The following is a 20,002-nucleotide window of genomic DNA, read 5'->3' as shown; positions in this document are numbered from 1 at the left end:
CTTGTTCCTTCTTTATATCCCCACTGCCAAGCAAAATACACTGCACATAGTGTATGCTTAATCCATGTTTACTGACTTTAATCTGCTAAGTTCTCCTGGTTGCTCAATTTCTGATAAGATTATATTTTATAATTCCTTGCTGGGAGGGTCAAAGAACAACTGGCTCATTCACTATTCTCTCCATTAGCAGTGACTCACACATACATAGCATTTCTCTTCATGTATAAAAGATGACAATATCACCTTTTAACCAACTGACACCAACCGTTGCTAATAGGACTAATTCAAAAAGATTGTGTGGAACATAAGAATGGTCTTTTCTATATTAAAAACAAGGAGATACAGCCTAGACAGGTCTGGGAGAATGTTAATTCCTCCCTATTGTCAAGACAGGTGCTATGGAAACTGATGTCTCTTTGATCAGGATTGAGTGACCTGGGACATGTACTGAAAGACCCCCATTTTAATATGGCCCACCTCCCAGAGTAGACTAGCATCCCTTGGAAACACCTTCTCTTCAAAGGGCATATAGCCCAAAACCCCCAAATTGAGCCAGTTCTGAACTGGCCCCCTTTGGGGGCCCAGTTTTGGACTGAACTCCTATGCAATGCATGTCAAGCCAGATTGAGAGAAATTAAACCATGCTGCAACCCAATTTCATTTGTCTCTTTCTTAGAGCTGACTCTGTTTCAAAACTGAGGTTCATGGGGTAAATTAAGGTTCATATAAGCTACCATGATATTTCTACTAGACAAATCTGTGGAAGTTGATCAATCCTGTGAGCAACAATTGTCCATAAAAAGAAATGTGTCTCTAAAGGAAAAAATAAAGAGATAAACAATAAATGCACAGATCAAAGAAAGTAGAGAAGAAGAAAAAAACTGCAAGTTGCCAAGAATCTTTTTCAAAGTACATAGGCTGCTCTATCTAGGAAAAGATTCTCACACTTGAGACATAATTTTGGAAGGTGATTGGCAATATGGGGGCTGGTACAACCAAATCCAGAAGAACAATTTTGTGGGAATTCTGACCTGTGATTTCAATGTTTCAAAGGACTCCTGGTGAGGAAACTCCCTCTAACAATATCAGCAACTGTTCTGCACTTACAGCTTACATCCTAAAAAATGCCTTGAGGGCATTTCATATTTTGCTCCACAGGCTAGGAGTTTGCAACCTATGGATTAAGGCATATCTTTTTGTCACTAGTTTCTCAAACAACAGATAAATTTCCTATTATATGAGGTTCTTTTTTATATTATTGATATTTAATATAAGATACAGTAAACAGGCAGAGTCGATGCAAACAAAAAGGACCAGAATAAAATCTGGTCACCGAGTCAACAGCTTAATCACTTTAACAACAAAAAACCAGAGTGTGCACAACATGGCCAGTGAGGCCTTCAGCTGGGACCTCACCTGCTGGAGGCCTCAAGATTGACAGTTGTGAATTTGCTGCTCGAGGACTTGGATAGACTCCAAGTATCCCTGATTCCTCAGCTGTCACAAAAAGAAGGGCCCCAGTACTCCAAAAGGCCAGACAGCGGGAAGGCAAAGAGGGCCAGGCAGTGTCAGGCCCCCACATGCAACAGTCCTAAAGGAAAGCCAATCTGTAACTTTTTTTAGTGTTAAAAAGTGGCCCTTGTAGTTCTTTAAAAAGTTTTGGAGTTATTTCTCTAGTATTAGGCTGCCACAGAAAGTTTCTGGGTAGGGGTGTGACATAGTCCTGTGTACTAGGAAGATTATTTTGGCAGATGAGGGGAAAAAGGAACTAGAAAATGTAGAGATTGGAAGTAAGGAGATCAGTTAGAAGGTTTTTACAATTATACAAAAAAAGAAATGTTATGGGCTTGAATTAAGGTGGTGGCTATGCTACTGAAGAGAAGGTGATAGATGCAAGAGATGCGGAGGTAAAATTAACAGGACTAGGTGACATTGTCAGTGGACAGGCCAGGGAAAGGGAAAACTCAAAGAATACAAGGATGATGGAGAATATTTAGGGGAGAGAATGAATTTAGTATGAACATGCTAATTTGAAATACTGGTACAATATCCAGGTAGAACAATCCATTGGGCAGATGGAGATGCAGCATGTTCAGGAGAGATTAGGGCTAGATGAGTAAATTTAGGAGTTATCTGCATAGAAATGATGATTGAACCTAAACAAGTTGGATGAGATCACCAAACAAAAGAGAAAAGAAGGGGGCCAAGTAGAGAACTCTACAGGACACCAAGAGGAAGATGATGAACCAACTAAGCAACTAAGGGGGTGGGCAGACAATTAGGAAGAGATTCAGAAGACAGTAGTGTTGACAGTTTCTCTCTGCTGCTGACTTTCAAACTACATAACTGACAGTATTCTCATTAACTACTTCCTGGTCAGGATGAGTAAAAGGCTTCTCTTTGGCCCTCTGGCTTCCTCACAATTCTACAAGTCCAGCTGTTACCTCAACTTCCTCCTTCCCCCCACAGCAATCTTAGACTATGCCCTTGGGTCCCCCCATCCTGAAAGGTAAGCTTTCACCTATCTTAGAGAAATGCAAATTAAAGCAACTCTGAGGCTCCGCCTCTTACCCATCAGATTGGCAAAGAGGAAAATTACAAATGCTGGAGGGGCTGTAAGCACACTAATGTACTGCTGGTGGAACTGTAAATTGGTCCAGCCATTCTGGAAAGCGATACGGAAACATGTACCCAAAGTCATTAGCTATCTATATCCTTTGACCCAGCAATACCACTACTAGGTTTATACCCCAAAGAGATTAAATAAAAAGGAAAAGAACTTACTGCTACAAAAATATTCATAGCAGCTCTTTTTGTGGTGGAAAAAAATTTAAAAAACCCAGAAGTCAACAGGCTTCCTATCTATTGAGAAATGGCTAAACAAATGATAATATATGAATATAATGAAATATTACACCACATGAAATGATGAAATGGATAGTTTCAGAGTAAACTAGAAGACTTATAAACAAAGAGTAAGCAAAGCAGAACTGGAAGAACATTTTATAAAATGAAAAATGATATTTTAAAAAAAACTTTAAAAGACTTTTGAGGGGCAGCTAGGTGGTGCAGTGGATAGAGCACTGGCCCTGAAGTCAGGAGCACCTGAGTTCCAATCCGGCCTCAGACCAAGCACTTGACACTTACTAGCTGTGTGACCCTGGGCAAGTCACTTAACCCCAATTGCCAAAAAAAAACAACTCCAAAACAATTTAGAACTCTCATCAAAGTAATAACCATGATTCCAAAGGACTGAAGATGAAGCACACTACCCACTTCCTGCCAGAGAGGTGATACATTTCAAAAGCAGAATGAGACATACATTTTTGGATATGCCCAATGTGAGAATCTGTTTTGCTAGATTATGCATATTTGCTAGATATGCATATTGGTGTCCTGTAGAGTTCTCTACTTGGCCCCCTTCTTTTCTCTTTTCTTTGGTGATCTCCTCCAACTTGTTTAGGTTCAATCATCATTTCTATGCAGATAACTCCTAAATTTACTCATCTATTATGAGGGGTTTCTTTTTCTTTTTTACTAGGTGAATGGGGGGGGGGAGAGAAAATGCTTATAAAATAAAAAAAATTTTTAATTAAATTTATTTTTAGTTTTCAACATTCACTTCCATGAGCTTTTGAGTTCCAAATTTTCCCTATTTCTCTCCCCTCCCCCCATTCCAATTCAGCATGCAATTTGATATAGGCTCTACATATAAATTCATGTTGAACCTATTTTCACATTAGTCATGTTGTAAAGAAGAATTAGAACATATGGGAGAAACCACAAGAAAGAAGAAACAAACAAAAAAAGAAAAAAGACAGACAGCAAATAATTTGCTTCAATCTGCATTCAGACTCCATAGTGCTTTTTCTAGATGTGGACATTTTCCATCATGAGTCCTTTGGAGCTGTCTTAGATCCTTGCATTGCTGAGAAGGGCTAAGTCTATCAAAGTTAGTTTTCACACACTGTGGCCGTATGTACAATATTCTCCTGATTCTGCTCACTTCACTAAGCATCAGTTCATTCAAATCTTTCCAGGTTTTGCTGAAGTCGGCCTGTTCATAATTTCTTATAGCACAATAGTATCCCATTACGTTCATATACCACAACTTGTTCAGCCACTCCCCAAATGATTGGCATCCCTTCAATTTCAAATTCTTTGCCACCACAGAAAGAATTGCTATAAATATTTTTGTACATAAGGGTCCTTTTCCCATTTGTATGGTCTCTGAGATACAGCCCTAGAAGTGGTATTGCTGGGTCAAAGAGTATGCACATTTTTATAGCCCTCTAGGCATAATTCCAAATTGCTCTCCAGAATGGTTGGATCAGTTCACAACTCCACCAACAATGCATGAGTGTTCCAATTTTCCCACATCTCCAGCATTTATAATTTTCCTGTTTTGTCATGCTAGAAATTTTTTTTTAACTAAAGAAAAAAGAGCACAAGGTCTTAGAGAACATAGACTGTCTTGCTTGCTTATATTTGTAGCCCTAATGCTTAGCATATTGCTAATACAATACATACAACACAATAACTGCTTAATCAATGAACTATCTCTGCCACATTTCTCCAGCCCTAAATCTTATACTCTGAAAAACTTATGCCAAATAACATCAGTACTCCCTATTTTCAAGAGTATCAAATCTTATAATAATGGTGATGATGATGATAATAATAATAATAATAATTACAGTTAACATTTATATAGTTATGTGCCAGGCACTATGCTAAGTACTTTATAAATGTTATCTCACTTGATGCTCATTACAATCCTGAGACGTGTTATTATTACCCCCATTTTACAGCTGAGGAAACTGAAGCAGAGAGCGTCCAAGTGACTTGCCTAGGATCACACAGCTAATAAGTGTCAGAGGCTGACTTTAAACTCAGGTCTTCCTGACTCCAGGACCAGCACTCTATCCACTGTACATCACCTAAAGCTGCCATTCATGGGAGGCTTTTCTTGAATTTTTTTTGTTTTTATCCTTTTCTTTCCTTTAGAAGTTTAGTACAACAGCTCATCTAAACTACCCCTTTTGACACACACACAAGCACTTATTGGTTAATGGATCTACTTAGCTTTAGGGATGCCTTAAATCAAAACCAAACGGCTTTACAGACAGAAGTAAAAATTTTAGAACAGAAACCAAACGGTTTTAATTAATTTCATTACACGATGACCAAAAAAAGCAACTTCCAACACCTAATCTCTTGTAGAGAGGAGAGGAAAGGGAGAAAAATGAACCATAGTTACCATTTTTTAGTGTTCAGGTGATCGCACTGGTGAAGTGGTTGTGGCAGAGAATGAAACCCTCAATGAAGACTACATGTACCAAAGGACAAATTGGATTCCTGCCTTGAGGAGGAGCTGTCTCATTTATCAACTAAAGTATGTCTATGATTTCACTGGTGCAGGGAACTACTGAATGAGGAAACTTCCTCTATCAATGCAGATCAGCAACTGCTGTGCAACTTACAGTCTTATAGCTACTTGCCTAGGACACTGAGAGTTAAGATTCTTGTCTAGGGTCACAATGCCAGGATGTGTTGGGGCAAGACTTGAACCCACATTATCTTGATTCTGACCTGGCTCTCTACCCAGTATGCCCTCTTGCTTCTCTCCACTAAAGATATAAGGAACACAGAACCTGATGAAAGACAATCAGGTTAACTCATTAGCCATAACCAATGAGGAGAGGTTGGTGATGGATTCACAGAATCAGGATGAGAGAAATGAAAGGGACTGAAAAGCTCTTCTACAACCCAACCCCCTTATTTGACAGTTCATATGATCAAATACTCAAACCCCTCCTTTCACAGAGGAGAAAACTTGAGGATCAGGGAGGTTAAGTGATTTGCCCATGGTCACACAATTAGTAAGTGGCAAAGGCAGAATCTGAACCCAGGTCTTCTAATTCTACAGCCAATGATCCTTCCATTATACCACAAGGAAACTGAAGAACAGAGAGATTAAGTGACTTGCCCAAAGTCGCACAGGTAATGAACTGCAGAATGGACTTCAGGGCCTCTGACTCCAGACCTAGTACTCTTCTCACAATTGCCCTTGGGAAGGGGATCAGAAGGCTGATGGAATAAGCAGCTCTAACTTCTCTGAATTAGGGAAAAAGAAGATTTGGAAGAAATTTTGGAGGAGAGAAAGAAGTAGTTTTGGAAGCATACAACTAGAGAGTTATGCCATTTAGCCCCAAAGTGTGAGGACCTGGGTGAGGTGGTGCCTAGGAAGAGGTCAAAGAAGAGAAAGGGAAAAAGAGAAATAGAAAAAAGACACACACACACACACATTTTCAGATCTTTTTAAGAAAAACAAAAGGAATATCATGTTGGCTTGAACATGACCTCAGATACTCCCTAGTAGTTCTCTAGTTGAAGGTACACTTAAAGTAACTGGGGAGACAACAAAAGAATGACTTCATATGATTCTCATACTATTCTCTAAGCAATTTTTTTTTAGTGGGGCAATTGGGGTTAAGTGACTTGCCCCCAGTCACACAACTAGGAAGTATTATGCGTCTGAGACCGAATTGGAACTCAGGTCCTCCTGACTCCAGGGCCGGTGCTCTATCCACCGCATACTATTCTCTAATATGATCTGTGGAGACCAAGAAATTCAGGGTTGTACATGAAAGATTATCCTGAGAATAGTCTAATCTCTTTTTTTAAAATATAAATTTATTTATTTTTAGTTTCCAACATTTACTTCCACAAGATTTTGAATTTCAAATTTTCACCCCATCTTGCCCCTCCCCCACCCCAAGATGGCATGCATTCTGAATACCCCTTCCCCTAGTCTGCCCTCCCTTCTATCTCTACCCCCCCTTCTCAGAATAGTCTAATCTCTTGAAACAACCACAAAGACCATGGTGGGAAAATATGTACATCTCAATAGACAAAAATCACACAGCTGGGGAAAAAAAAAATAATGCAGTCACAGTGGAACTATCTGGGAGTCACTAAAGATCAGACTCTGAAACAACAGGCCAAAGACAGATGGGTTCCCAGGGAGAACACCCCCTGCCATTTTAAGTGCAACTCTTCATGCTGATCTGAATCTTAACTCTGACCAAAGACATGTTTTTAGTCATCTAAGGAAACTCCAGAGGTTGGTACAAGTACGTGTGTTTCTCGGAATAAAGCATCTCCTGGTAAAAATTCGCATCAGAAAACAAAGTTTGCCTGACATCTATGCAGAAACATCACTTCGTGACATGTCCATCACCTCAAACTAAAGGTGTGAGAGCCCAGCAAAAGCACTGCACCAACAAGAACAGAGAATTTTCACAAAGTGCCGATGGGCTCATTTTGCTTCAGGATTTCTCTTTTGTTCTGATGGCCTTTGTTAGAAATGAGATTAAGAAACCACAAAGGACTAGTGGAGACACATCTCTCTCTCTCTCTTTTTAAAATATTTTATTTTTTTTGGCTAGGCTATGGGGTTAAGTGATTTGCCCAGGGTCACACAGCTAGTAAGTGTTACGTGTCTGAGGTCAGATTGGAACTCAGGTCCTCCTGAATCCAGGGTTGGTGTTCTATCCACTGTGCCACCTCGCTGCCCCACATCTCTTTTTTTCTGCCATGCACATAACACCAAACAATCACTAATGGATTTTTTTTTGCTTTTTGGTGAGGCAATTGGGGTTAAGTGACTTGCTCAGGGTCACACAGCTAGTTAAGTCTTATGTGTCTGAGGCCGAATTTGAACTCAGGTCCTCCTGAATCCAGGGCTGGTGCTCTATCCACTGCACCACCTAGCTGCTCCCTAATGGATTTATTACAAAGAGATTATTTGGGTGTATGTGGAGGAACATAAAAATAACTCTTCTCTGTAAGAGAAAAACTGCCTTACCTGAGGTGTTGTAGCTCCTGTTGACAAGAAAGGTTTTCCTGCTTTAGCTGTTCCTGGAGAGACTGATACTTATCTGTCTGTTCCTGATACTCCTGAAGTTGAACCTTCAGGGGACGGAGTTCAGTGTTCTCTTGGTTAATCTGCAGGTATTGCTGCTGTAGATTCTTTAACTCCTTCAGCTTTAATCAAAGGAAATGTAATTGAGTCAGGCATCAATTTACCATTCCCAATGCAAACCAATTAACAGCCCAAGTTTATCTTTCTAGGTAAGCTGAAGACAAGAGTCAAAAACAGGTTATCTAACAAATTTCATTGCTTCATAAGCCACAATGAAATAAATGAAGTTAGGCTATCATCACATGCGGTTTGCTGTCACAGCCAGTAAGTATTATGAGCCAGTTTCCCACATACTACATCTCACCCTCTATCATCTACCTCTTCCTGGAACTGCTCCTCACAAACTCTCCTGGGACCTGAAACCTGAAATGACTCTAGAGATACAGTTCTAAGCTAGTCATATTTAGGAGCCATAAAGGCACCCCCAGGGGTTTATTCTGAGGTTGAGAGAAATGACAAGGCCCCCAACTGCCCTTTTGTTACTTTCCTACTTTGACTGCTCAAGAAAAAATATTTTGAGCAAATCCAGAGAGCCACGAAAGTGGTCAATGGACTCTAGGGGCCTCACCAAAGCATTGCAAACCACTCTGAGGAGTGTGAAGTATCCAAATATAAACAATTTTGCATAACTATTCCCATTCCAGTGATTTCCTGATCCCAGAAAAAAAAAAGCCAGAATAAAGATCAGTATTGGCCTTGGCTTCCCGTCTATCTGCTTAGCAAGGAGGTCTAGTATTTGCTAGCTAGGAAAATTGTTGGAGTCTCTTGGCCTGTTCCTTGTGGTCAATCCTTTATATCAGTTAAGTATAATTTATTTATATGAATAGTGACGATCACTGCCTTTTCAGAGGAGTATATGTTCTAAACAAATGTTACCCTTGGCCTGAAGAGATAATATGACATAGTGGAAAGAATGCTGGACTTGGAAGCATTAAGACTTACATTAAAATCCTGTCTAAGACATTTATGTGATTATGCGATTATAGGCAAATTAACTTAACTTCCATAAGCCTCAGTTTTTTCATCTGTAAAAATGTGGCTAACAAGTGCACCTATCTTTTGGTTGTTTTGAGGATCAAAGGCAATAAACGCAATAATACACTTAAAATGCTTTGGTTACCTTAAAGCGCTATATTAATGTGATCTGTAATTATTCCTTTATTCGTTTCCCAGTTTTGGGCATCAACAGCTCATAAGAATAGGATGAGTTGGAGCTTAGGCAACTGTATACAATTTCTTCTCATCTTTATACTTTTCTCTAATTTAGCATTGATTTTTGTCTTAGTTCTAGCAACAAGATGGTATGACTGCTCACAGACAGATGATTCTGAAATGACTCCTATATCAGTAACCAGTCATTTCTTGTTAAGATTTAATCAGTTTGATGCTGAGTGGACTGAGCAGAACCAGGAGAACACTGCACACAGTAACAGCAACACAGTGCAATGACCAACTTTGTTAGACTTTGCTCTTCTCAGCAGTGCAAGGATCTAAGACAACTCCAAAAGACTCATGAAGGAAAATGCTATCCACATCCAGAGAGAGAACTATGGAGTCGGAATGCAGAGCAAAACATACTACTTTCTCTTTTTTTGTTGTTTTTTGTTTTTAATCCTGTTTTAAATCCTGTGGTTTAATCCTGTCTTTAATTTTCCTGTCACAGTGACCTAGAAGGACCTTTAAAAGCTGTCCTGGTTTTGGATCTTGGCTCTTCCAAGTAGCATAATTTCAGAAACTCTTTTCACTCTCTTCTCTTTAAGAAATTAAAAAGAAAAGAGAGAGACCCTAAAAAATATGGATGAGTGACCTGGCCAGCAAGCAAATATTTCCTATACATTTTATGAAGGCATATAAGTTAACCTTTTTAAAGTTTAAAAATCATCCCCAAATTGGAGCTGACACATTTGGATACAAAACTATCCTTCTGAACAACTGACCTGCTATTCATGCTGAAGAGCAGCTAAAGCAGACATGAAGTTATTCCTACTCTTCTATTTTTATTTATCCTAAAATGAATTCTGCCTAAATTTGCCCAGTTAGCTCTCTGTGTCACAAGTCTTTTATAAACTATACTATTTCCTTTTCTGCAGAATCAGCAAAGAGAAAATCTGTGTCAAGGTGATTTGTTAAAGTTGAATCAGCTAGCTTAGCAGATATGGAAATAGAAGGAAATGTTGGGATATCAGGAGCAAAGTGAAAATAAGATGTATGGCTATAATTAGATAACTAGATTTCTATGTATGGATCAAATTCTCCATTCCCATATATTTATCTTTTGTATCTCCAATTAAACAAATATTGCTAAATACATACTTATATGTTACTTGCATCTTCTATCTTGCATTTGCTCTCTAATAAATACATTTAGTCTTTTCTTCCAAGTGGAGCCAGAGCCTAGCTGGAAATCAAAGGCAAAAAGAAAAAAAAAAGGGAGGAGGACCAATCTAAATATATAATTGGATTTCTCTTTGTAAATTTATTTTTGTTTGCTTTTGTCAGCATTACTGCACAGCAGGAATATGCTGACAAAGAGAATCTGGGAAGAGTGTGCTCCATCTTCAGAAAAAGCAGAAAGCATCCCAAAATAAATTATGCATTGTTCATGGGTCCTCCCAGCAACTAAGAAGTGAGTATCCATGGATTTGTCCCAGTAATTAGCCACATAACAGTTAGCTAAGAGTCAGCAAAAAGAATATGCAAGGGGCAGCTAGGTGGCGCAGTAGATACAGCACGGGTCCTGGAGTCAGGAGGACCTGAGTTAAAATGTGGCCTCAGATACATGACACGCAAGTCACTTAACCCCACTGCCTAGCCAAAAAGCAAAAAAACAAAAACAAGAAATGAACAGCTCAATGATAATAGAAAAACATGGATAGGCTTACACAAAATAATGAAGAGTGAAATGAGCAGAATCAATAGAGCATTGTATACAGTAACAGTAATACTGGGGCAGCTAGGTGGCAGTGAATAGAGCACTAGCCCTAGAGAAAAAAAGAATATGCATCTTGCTTTATGCAATATAGAGGGCAAGGAGAATTTTTTTTTTTTTTTGGTGAGGCAATCAGGATTAAGTGACTTGCCCTGAGTCACATAGCTAGTAAGTGTCAAGTGTCTGAGGCTGGATTTGAACTCAGGTCCTCCTGACTCCAAGGCCAGAGCTCTATCCACTGTACCAGCTAGCTGCCCCAGAGGGCAAGGAGAATTTTGAATGACCTATAGAGAATACATTTGTTATTGTCAATACCGATGGGCATCTATACTGGCACAAGTGCAAGTCAATCTCCATACCAGAAGAGAAAGAGAAAAAGCTGAAGAACCATATTTCCATTCTGCAGGATACAAAGGAAAATAAATAAAATAAAATAAAACATTCTTTGAAAGAATGAATAAGGTACTTCAAGGAGAAAAGGAAGATGAAAAAGGATTTAAAGAAACAAAAAGGAGTTATTTATACCTGTAATAAGAGTTTAGAGGATGTAAGAATTTCACAAGATCTCTCATCCTATCCTTACAGAAAAGATGAAGAAATGTGGCCTAGATGGTATAAATAGGTTGATTTTTCAAAAATAAATGAATGGTTAGACCCAAAGATTAGTTATTGCTGGGTCAATATCAACTTAGAAGGTCCACAGTGGGGTCTCTACCTAGGCATATGTCCTTGGTTACTGAACCGTTCAATATTTTTAAAAAATGATTTAGATATGGCCAATCTTGCTCAGAGAGATTTGGGTTTTGTTTTGAAATCAACAGACACTTATTGACGTACCACACCAAGTGCTAAGGAAAATAATAAGAATAAGATACAATCCCTACCCCACAAAAGCTTACAATCTAATAATATGACTCTACCTTACAATTAACTAAAAGGAAAAAACCAGTGTTTTGAGCTTTCTACTCTCTCCAGTATGTCGTCTTGCAGTGCCACATGTTACTTATAATTTCGACAACAATTTTATCTGAAGAGCCATTCAAATCTCAAATCTCTGGACTATAGCACCCGCCAAGAATTTCCTGAAGCATGTAAGATATATGTAGCCAACAGATACTCTGAGAAATATCTGTGAGATCAAACGCGCCAACTTTTTTCTTAGATCCTATTCCTTTCACTCACTGCTTTATTAAAAGACTTTCCAAGTCTCATTCAAGATTCTAAAACAACAAAGGGGTTAAACTGATATTTTTCCCCTGGTAGAGCCAATTTCACTTAGAATGCTTGACAACACAACAGAACTCAAATCCCTCTAAAATACACGGCTTTCTTGCAACACTGTAAATGTTATAACACTCCTTTGCAGTTCTGACCTAGCCAATTTACTAATATTCTTAATTAAGTGCTTTTTTAATTATTCTGTTCCTTGCAAATACCAACACCAACATAAATAACTAAAAAAGACAACTGAACATAAGACCATGAGTCTCCATTATGAACTTGTCTTTTTTTAACTACATAATAAATCCAAAATATTAATTCCAAATCTGTCCTATTTGTTTCCTTCTAAACCTCTTTCTGCTCCCTTCTGTGCATTTTGAAATGTTTTTTAAATGTTCTCATCATTCTTTTCTTTTTTGCATCACTATCACTTTCTTTCCTAATCCCTGCCCCCCCCTTAAAAAAAAAAGGCCTTTTCAGAAACTAGACACAGACCAACATCTCACTCTCTATACCAAGATAAGGTTGAAATACGTTCATGAATTAGACATAAAGAGTGATACCATAAGCAAATTAGGAGAGCAAGGAATAGTTTACCTATCAGATCTATTATGACCAAATAAGAGAGAACATTATGAAATGTAAAATGATTACAAATGCAAAATTATTACATTAAATTACAAAGGGTTTGCACAAACAAAACCAATGCAACCAAGATTAGAAGGAAAACAGAAAGCTGGGAAACAATTTTTACAGCCAGTGTTTCTGATAAAGGCCTCATTTCTAAAATACATAGAAAACTGGGGAAAAAAAAGGAAAAGGCCTTTTATGGCATACTTATGAAACACATAAATCACATTAAACTAGTAAAGAGAGCCAGAACCTCAGACAGCAGAGACAGGATCCAACATGACTGCAAAAGAGTACATATCACTGGACAAAATCTAATAAAATAGAATTTAATAAGGATAAATGTAAATTCTTACAATTGGATTAAAAGGATTAAATCCTTGGCATTCTAAAATGGTGCAATATCAGAAAGGCACATTGTTTAATCAGTGGAAATGACATTAAAGATGCGCCTGTTTTGCCAATGAACTTTAAGGACCATGAGGCCTTTCTGACTTGAAGTTGAAACCTTCTATATGTGTTGTCTCTCCCTATTAGAAAGTGAGCCTCTTGAGAGAAGGGGCTGTCTCATTTTTATATCTGCATCCCCAGTACTAAGCACAGTGCTTTGCTATAGTAGACATTTAATGAATGCTTTTTAAATTTTCATTCCTGTAAAGGGAGAGACAGTGCAAGAAGTTTCTTCTGCTCTAAGGAATGAGGATATGGATAAAAAGATGACATCATGTGAAAGATCATACAGTAATGGTCAGAATAATACAAAGTAGTATCATTTGGTGATGAGGGATACTGAGGCAGTTATCTGTCCTAAGCTTATGCTGACATCAATAACAGAAAGAGCTACTGTCTTCAAGCAGCATGCATCCAAAAGACATCAGACAGCGCCTACAGTTGCCTGTCAAACATGATGACCAGCACCTACTTCTGGTGATGTATATGAGTACAAATGATGACACCAGAAGGAAACTAGAAAGCATTGCCAAGAATTGTGGAAGTCTAAGAAGAATATTTATGACCTCAGAGGACAAAAGGTGGTGCTTTCATCATTACTGCCAACTGAAGGCAGGGGAAAAAGCAGATTTGGGAAGCAGTATTTGGATTTCTGAACCATGGTTTAAAATATAGGGATGATGGGATCATGCACAGGAATTGAGTTTACTTAACAAGAACTGGTTAAAAAATATATTTTCTTAATATCTTGAAAATCTAATAAAAAGGGCTTTAAGTTGAAAAGGGACAGTACCCTAGACAGTAGCAACATAGGAAGAAAAATATCAGAACAACAAATCTCTAATTCATTCACAGGACATGATACTCCAGGAAAAAATCAGCAACAAAACCCATGACCATAGATATCTATCCTCAAATATGCAAAATATGAAACATAAAGAGGGGGATACATTTACCCTCACAGATTTGATAGGATTATCAGACTCATAACTGGAATACTGTAATGGAAGGAAATAACTTATTTAAAAGGAACAGAACAGACTAAAACGACTGCTAAGTTAATACCATTTATTAAGAATATACTTTCACATGAAGAAATTCAGGAACCTAATGGGAGAAACATGAGGAAGTAGCAGATGATCAAAAGAGGAAGAAAGAGAAGTAATATTGTCATGAAGCTACCAGCCTGGCAGGAGGAAACAGATGAGGAGTCTGGAAGGCAGATCACAAATCTCACATGGAAGTATGGTATTACTGACAGGGGATTCCAATTATCCAGATGTCTGGTAAAGGGCCCATTCTTCCAAAAGCAGAACTGATCAATTTTATGGCTTGCCTTAATAACAGTTTAACTCTTCAAAAGCAGAAAGTAATTCTGTACTTAATCATGATTAACAAGGAACAGAAATAATGGGAACCTTGGAAACAAGTGACCATTTCATCTAAAAATTCATGGTAGAAGGAAACTGCCTTTTAAAAAAAAAAAAATAATAATCCGGCAGGACCTCCTTTTGATGAAGTCATGTTGTAGATCAGTGGTATCAAACTCAAAACAGGATCATATACTGACTTAGAAAACTACATATTAACATTATCCATGTTCCATTGTATTTTAATTTTTTTTTGAGGCAATTGGAATTAAGTGACTTGCCCAGGGTCACACAGCTAGTAAGTATCAAGTGTCTGAGGCTGGATTTGAACTCAGATCCTCCTGACTTCAGGGCTGGTGCTCTATCTACTTGACCACCTAGCTGTCTCAATGTATGTCTCATTCTTTTTTTATTTCCTTGCAAGGCAATCAGAGTTAAGTGACTTGCCCAAGGTCACAGAGCTAGTGGGGTCTGAGGCTGGTAACTCAGGTCTTCCTGACTTCAGGGCTAGCGCTCTATCCACTGCACCACCTTGCTGCCCCTATTGTAATTTATGTTTAAAAAATATTTCCCAATTACAATTAAACCTGATTTAGGCTGCAATAGGGGATGTAGGGCAGTATTTGACACTTTTGCTATAGACAATCAAATGAGATATGTAAAGCACTTTGCAAATCTTAAAGTGGCATATTAATATTATTATTACACATAGGATTCTGAGATTTCAACAAAACATCTGACAGTGTTTCTGTCATCCCTGTGGATAATATGGAGAGAAATAGGCTAAATGATATGTACAGTTAAGGGGATTCAAAACTCATTAAATGACTGGACTTAAAGAATGTTCATTACAGGATTGATGCCAAATTGGAGGGAAGTATCTAATGGAGTGCCCAGGCACTCCTGTGCTGTTTAATGTTTTTATAAGACTTGGACAAAGCCATACTTGGTATAAAGCAAAACTTCTTAATAATCAGAGCTATCTAAAAGTGAAATGAACCATCTGAGAAGAAAGTCTGCTCCCTTTCACCAGAAGTCTTCAAGGACAGACTAGATAATCTGTGATTAGGATTGAATTTAGAAGGTCTCTAACTTGCCTTCCAACTTTCAGATTCTATAATAGGCTGAAAAATGCATTATGCTTTTTCATTTTCTGAAATGAAAACAGAATTGCACCAAACATGGTCTTCCTTAGTGTCTAGGAGGTGAAAAAATGAAAAGAGTGTTTCCTTCTTTTCTGTAGAAATGAGAATAATTTTCCAACCTAACAAGATTCTGATTCTGATGTAAAATGAACCAGATAGCTTCTGAAGAATATTCCAGCTCTAGATACCTATGAATTCTATGAGTGCCTTCCTCAGCCTCAGATACACATATGAACAGTATAAAATCTATATGCACCGTCCTTTGAAGTTCTGATGAGCTTTCCTGGTTTTATATCTGCCTTCCTTTCTTTTATACTAGTTTAGCTTATTGTTAAATCTTCAGATAAACTGCTTAAAAAGACATTTTCCTATTGGATTCTATGGGTTTTTAGTGAACAAAAATGAGGTTGGACTTTAATTCATTACATTTCCCTCCAAACCAATCATTCCCTTAAAATTCCCTGTTTCTGTTGATGACACTACTATCATACCAGTTACCTAGGTATGTTACCTAGGTAACGTTAGTCATCCTTGACTACTCCTTCTTCCTCAGCTCCAATATCCTATCAGTTGCCAAGTCTTTTAAAATTCATTCTCCTTAATAGCTCTCACATCTTTTACCTTCTTTCCACCTTTATTTCAAGCTTTTCTCATCTCTCACTTAAGACCACTGGAGAGGGGCAGCTAAGTGGAGCAGTGGATAGAGCACCAGCCCTGAAGTCAGGAGGACCTGAGTTCAAATCTGGCCTCAGACCAAACACTTGGCACTTACTAGCTGTGTGACCCTGGGCAAATCACTTGACCCCAATTGCCTAAAAAAAAAAAGACTACTGGAGAGAACCCCTAATTGGCTCCACCCCACCCCCCAACACCCTATTCTAGACTTGGCCTTATCAAAAATTATTGTGCATCCCAAGAAAATGGAGTAGTTTTATCTAATCATATCACTATCAGAGTCTGTCTAAGCATGATGGACTTTGAAGACCATATTATTGTAAAGTTCCAATAAACTATTAATGCAGTGAATCTTTTCATGACTACTTTTTAAATTAGAGCCCTACTCTACCAATGTTCCAGAAAGATTAATAGTATTATATTTCAACGACTTTCAGTTAACCTTCAAAGAGAAGCATGGACTCACCAGTCTATCTCTGTCATTTTGCAGGGAAGACATTGCTTTCTTTAAACTCTGTACTTCAGATGGGCTGGTAAAGTGTTGGGATGATGACCACTGCTTCCCTTCTTCCAACTTTCGCATCTTGTCCAGTTCACTCAAGAGATGATCTCTTTCAGCCTGTAAACTTGCCATGGCCTTAGAAAAGGACTGTATTTGGTTGGAGGAACCCTCTAACTGTGAGGACAAGTGAAATAACTCCTCATCTTTAGATCTGAGCTCTTGGTTAAGCTTTTCAAGGTGAGATAGTAAGCCATCGTCTTCAGCATGGGTCTCCAGAGAAGCAACTTTAGAAACAAGATCATCTCTCTCTCTACTCAACAGAATCTGCTCTTCTCTCAGTTGAGTCATCTCTTTCTTTAAAACACCTATATGACACTGTTGCTCCTCAAGGCTGGCCGTGTGTGTCTTTTTTAGCTCCTGTAACTCTTCATTAGCATGGTCTCGACTATCTTGCAAGGAACTCATAGACTTCCCAAAGGCCTGAATCTGAGCTTTGAGGTCTTTATTTTCTTCAGTGACCTTGAGTAGTCTTTGTTCCATCTCCACCAAATCACTTGCCAGCTCGGCTACCCTCTCTTCAGCTGTTTCAGTTTCATTGCGCATTATCCCTGCATCATGATGAAGATGCTTCAATTCTTTCTTTAGCTTTTCTTCAATTTCTCCCACCTTCTTAGCTGCCTCCTTTTGTACTCGTGCTAATTCTTCCTCTAGTTCTGTGACTTTCTTCTGAGAGAGGGAGAGGGTAACGCCTAACCTCTGAACCTCTTCTTCCCCACCTTTCAACTGTGCCTGAAATTCTCCTAAAGACTCCCTTTCTTGCAAAGTTGTCATTTGGTATTTTAGCTGTGAGACAGAAGTTTTCAAGCTCTCAATTTCCTTAGTCAAGATTTGTTTCTCCTCCTCTAGGGCATCAGAAGACCTTTTTAGATCTTCCCTTGATGCTTCAGACTCTTTTAGCTTTCTTTCTAATTTGATCTTTTCATTTTCTAGTTCTTGACTCCGCTGAAGCCGAATCTCAAGGAGCTGCCTTTGCTGATAGTCCTTTGTTATCCTCTGATACTGTTCTGCAGTTAACTTGGCATTTTCAGAATTGAGATCATCCATCTGGCCCCGAAGGCATCGGATTTCTTCCTTTAGCTTATTGTTCTCAGCAGCAGCCTCTTGGATGAGCTGGTCTTTCTCCAAGATCACTGAGAGATGCCGCTCTTCTAGCTGTCTGTAGTCTCCTAAAATGCGATCTCGGTCATCCTGGAGAGAAGACATGGATTTAGTGAAGGAATCCAACTGAGCCTTCTGCTGTTTGCTCTCTTTTTTGATAGTTTTCATTGTTTCCATAAGCTGACTGGTTTTGTCTACAGCTTTCTTTTTCTCATCTTCTAAGGCAGCTTTCTCCTCTTCCTTCTGGGTCAGTTGGCTTTCCAACTCTTTAACTTCTTTGCCATGTTGTTGTTGCAATTCAGAAATAGCCAACAAGACTGCCTCCTCTTTAGCAGAAAGGAGAGTGATAATCTTTTGATCTTTAGTGCTAATTTCTTCATGCAGTTTGCCGGTCAGGTCCCTAGAGGCTTGCAGATCAGCCTCTGACTGCTCACAGCTGAACCTGCAATTCTGTAGATCAGTCTCCTGTTGCTTTACGATTCCCTCCAATTTTTCCTTGGCTTCTCTACATTTTGCAAAAGAATTATTTGCTTCAGCCAATTGGTCTCTCAGAGACTTAACTTCTGCATCCAATTTAGCTAATTCATTCTGAGAATTAGAATACATCTGTTTAGATTCTTCTAGCTGAGACATGAGTCCTTTATTTTCTCCCTGCAGGTTTTCAGAGACCTTCTGTTGAAACTGGATCTCTGTTTGGGCTTTGGACTCCCAGGTCTGTTTGTCATGCTCAAGTCTAAAAAGAAAAAGAAAATTACTAATCACAAAGCACTATAATTTAAAGATCCCAAGATTCCTTCACAACCTGATGCCTTCCTATCTTACCAGTCTTCTTATACTTTACTCCTCTCTACATACTGTACAATCCAGCTACACTGGTCTTCTTGCTATTCCTCACACACAACATTACATCTCTCCATTCCTCACCTTTATATTGACTGTCTCGCATACCTAGAATGTACTCTCTAGATCTATTAGGTATTAAGAGTAATGAGAAATATCAGGCTGCTATTTCTGTTAGCTACCACCATCTATTAAATACAAGTTTTTATTTTTCAGATAAGCAACCTGGAGCCAGATATATATATACACACATACATATATGTGTGCATGTATTGGGGCAGGGGGAGGGGGGAGAGAAAGAGTGAGAGATAGCAAGATTGAGAGCGAAAGTGAGAGAGAGAAAGAGAGAGAGAGAGAGAGAGAGAGAGAGAGAGAGAGAGAGAGAGTAGGAACAAGCACAAATGAGTGCAAGGAAGGGATACAACACATAAATATGCTATGAGCATCATTCTTTGGTGTGTGCACTGAGCTCTTGACCCCAAATCAAACCTATTCTTCCAGAAAACAATAAAGGCTATTACACCCCCCAACAGCTTTATATGAAAGGTACTGGTTAAATCTATAACCAGTATCTGGTGTTGATTTTTTTGGGGGGTGGGGGAAGCAGGGAAGTGTTCATTCTTAAGGTAAACAATAACCTCTGAAAAACAAAGAAAAGCTTGTATGACATTGGAAAGAAATGGTCCAAGGACTTAGAAGATAAAACTATCTGAAACCAAACAAAATATAGCTGTTAACTGGAGAGAAATCCTGCTAAAGCAAGACATGTTCATATGCCCTGTCTGTACTGTTGCTATTTGTGTTGCTCTGCCAAAAAGCTATGACAAGTGGAGACCTGAGAGAGAAAGCTGCTCTGTAGAAGCTTGTCACCAGCACAATGGGGGTGGGAGAGTACCATTATGCCAGGTTCACAGTGCAGCCTGTTTTTATCTCACCTTAGATAAGACAGGTAAGGACAGGCCCTATAGAGCACTGGAAGAAAAACCTCAAGGGCTTGTCTCTTGACCACCCTCCAGAGGACCAACTAATGCCAACAAAGTGGACCCATTCCTGCTCACATACTCTTCTTCTCCATTAAAAAGTATAGGAACAAAG

At 38.7% G+C, this 20,002-nt stretch overlaps 1 protein-coding gene across 3 annotated transcripts in view; it reads right to left on the bottom strand.

Moving 5' to 3' along the window:
• GOLGB1 (golgin B1) overlaps positions 1 to 20,002 on the bottom strand; it is a 73,790-nt gene that overhangs the window by 9,253 nt on the left and 44,535 nt on the right. For all 3 annotated transcript variants that reach the window (XM_020985914.2, XM_020985916.2, XM_020985915.2), the window contains exons 15-16: positions 16,874 to 18,800; positions 7,871 to 8,049 (exon numbers count right to left, since the gene is read on the bottom strand). In XM_020985914.2, coding sequence (XP_020841573.1) covers positions 7,871 to 8,049; positions 16,874 to 18,800 — 2,106 coding nt within the window. The remainder of the gene's footprint in view (positions 1 to 7,870; positions 8,050 to 16,873; positions 18,801 to 20,002) is intronic.

Source organism: Phascolarctos cinereus, unplaced genomic scaffold (genome assembly GCF_003287225.1).
Source record: "Phascolarctos cinereus isolate Bilbo 61053 unplaced genomic scaffold, phaCin_HiC Scaffold_726;HRSCAF=1367, whole genome shotgun sequence".
Taxonomy (NCBI): Eukaryota; Metazoa; Chordata; class Mammalia; order Diprotodontia; family Phascolarctidae; genus Phascolarctos; species Phascolarctos cinereus.
Note: the sequence above shows the minus strand (reverse complement) of the source record. Positions and strands in the feature narration are given on the sequence as shown.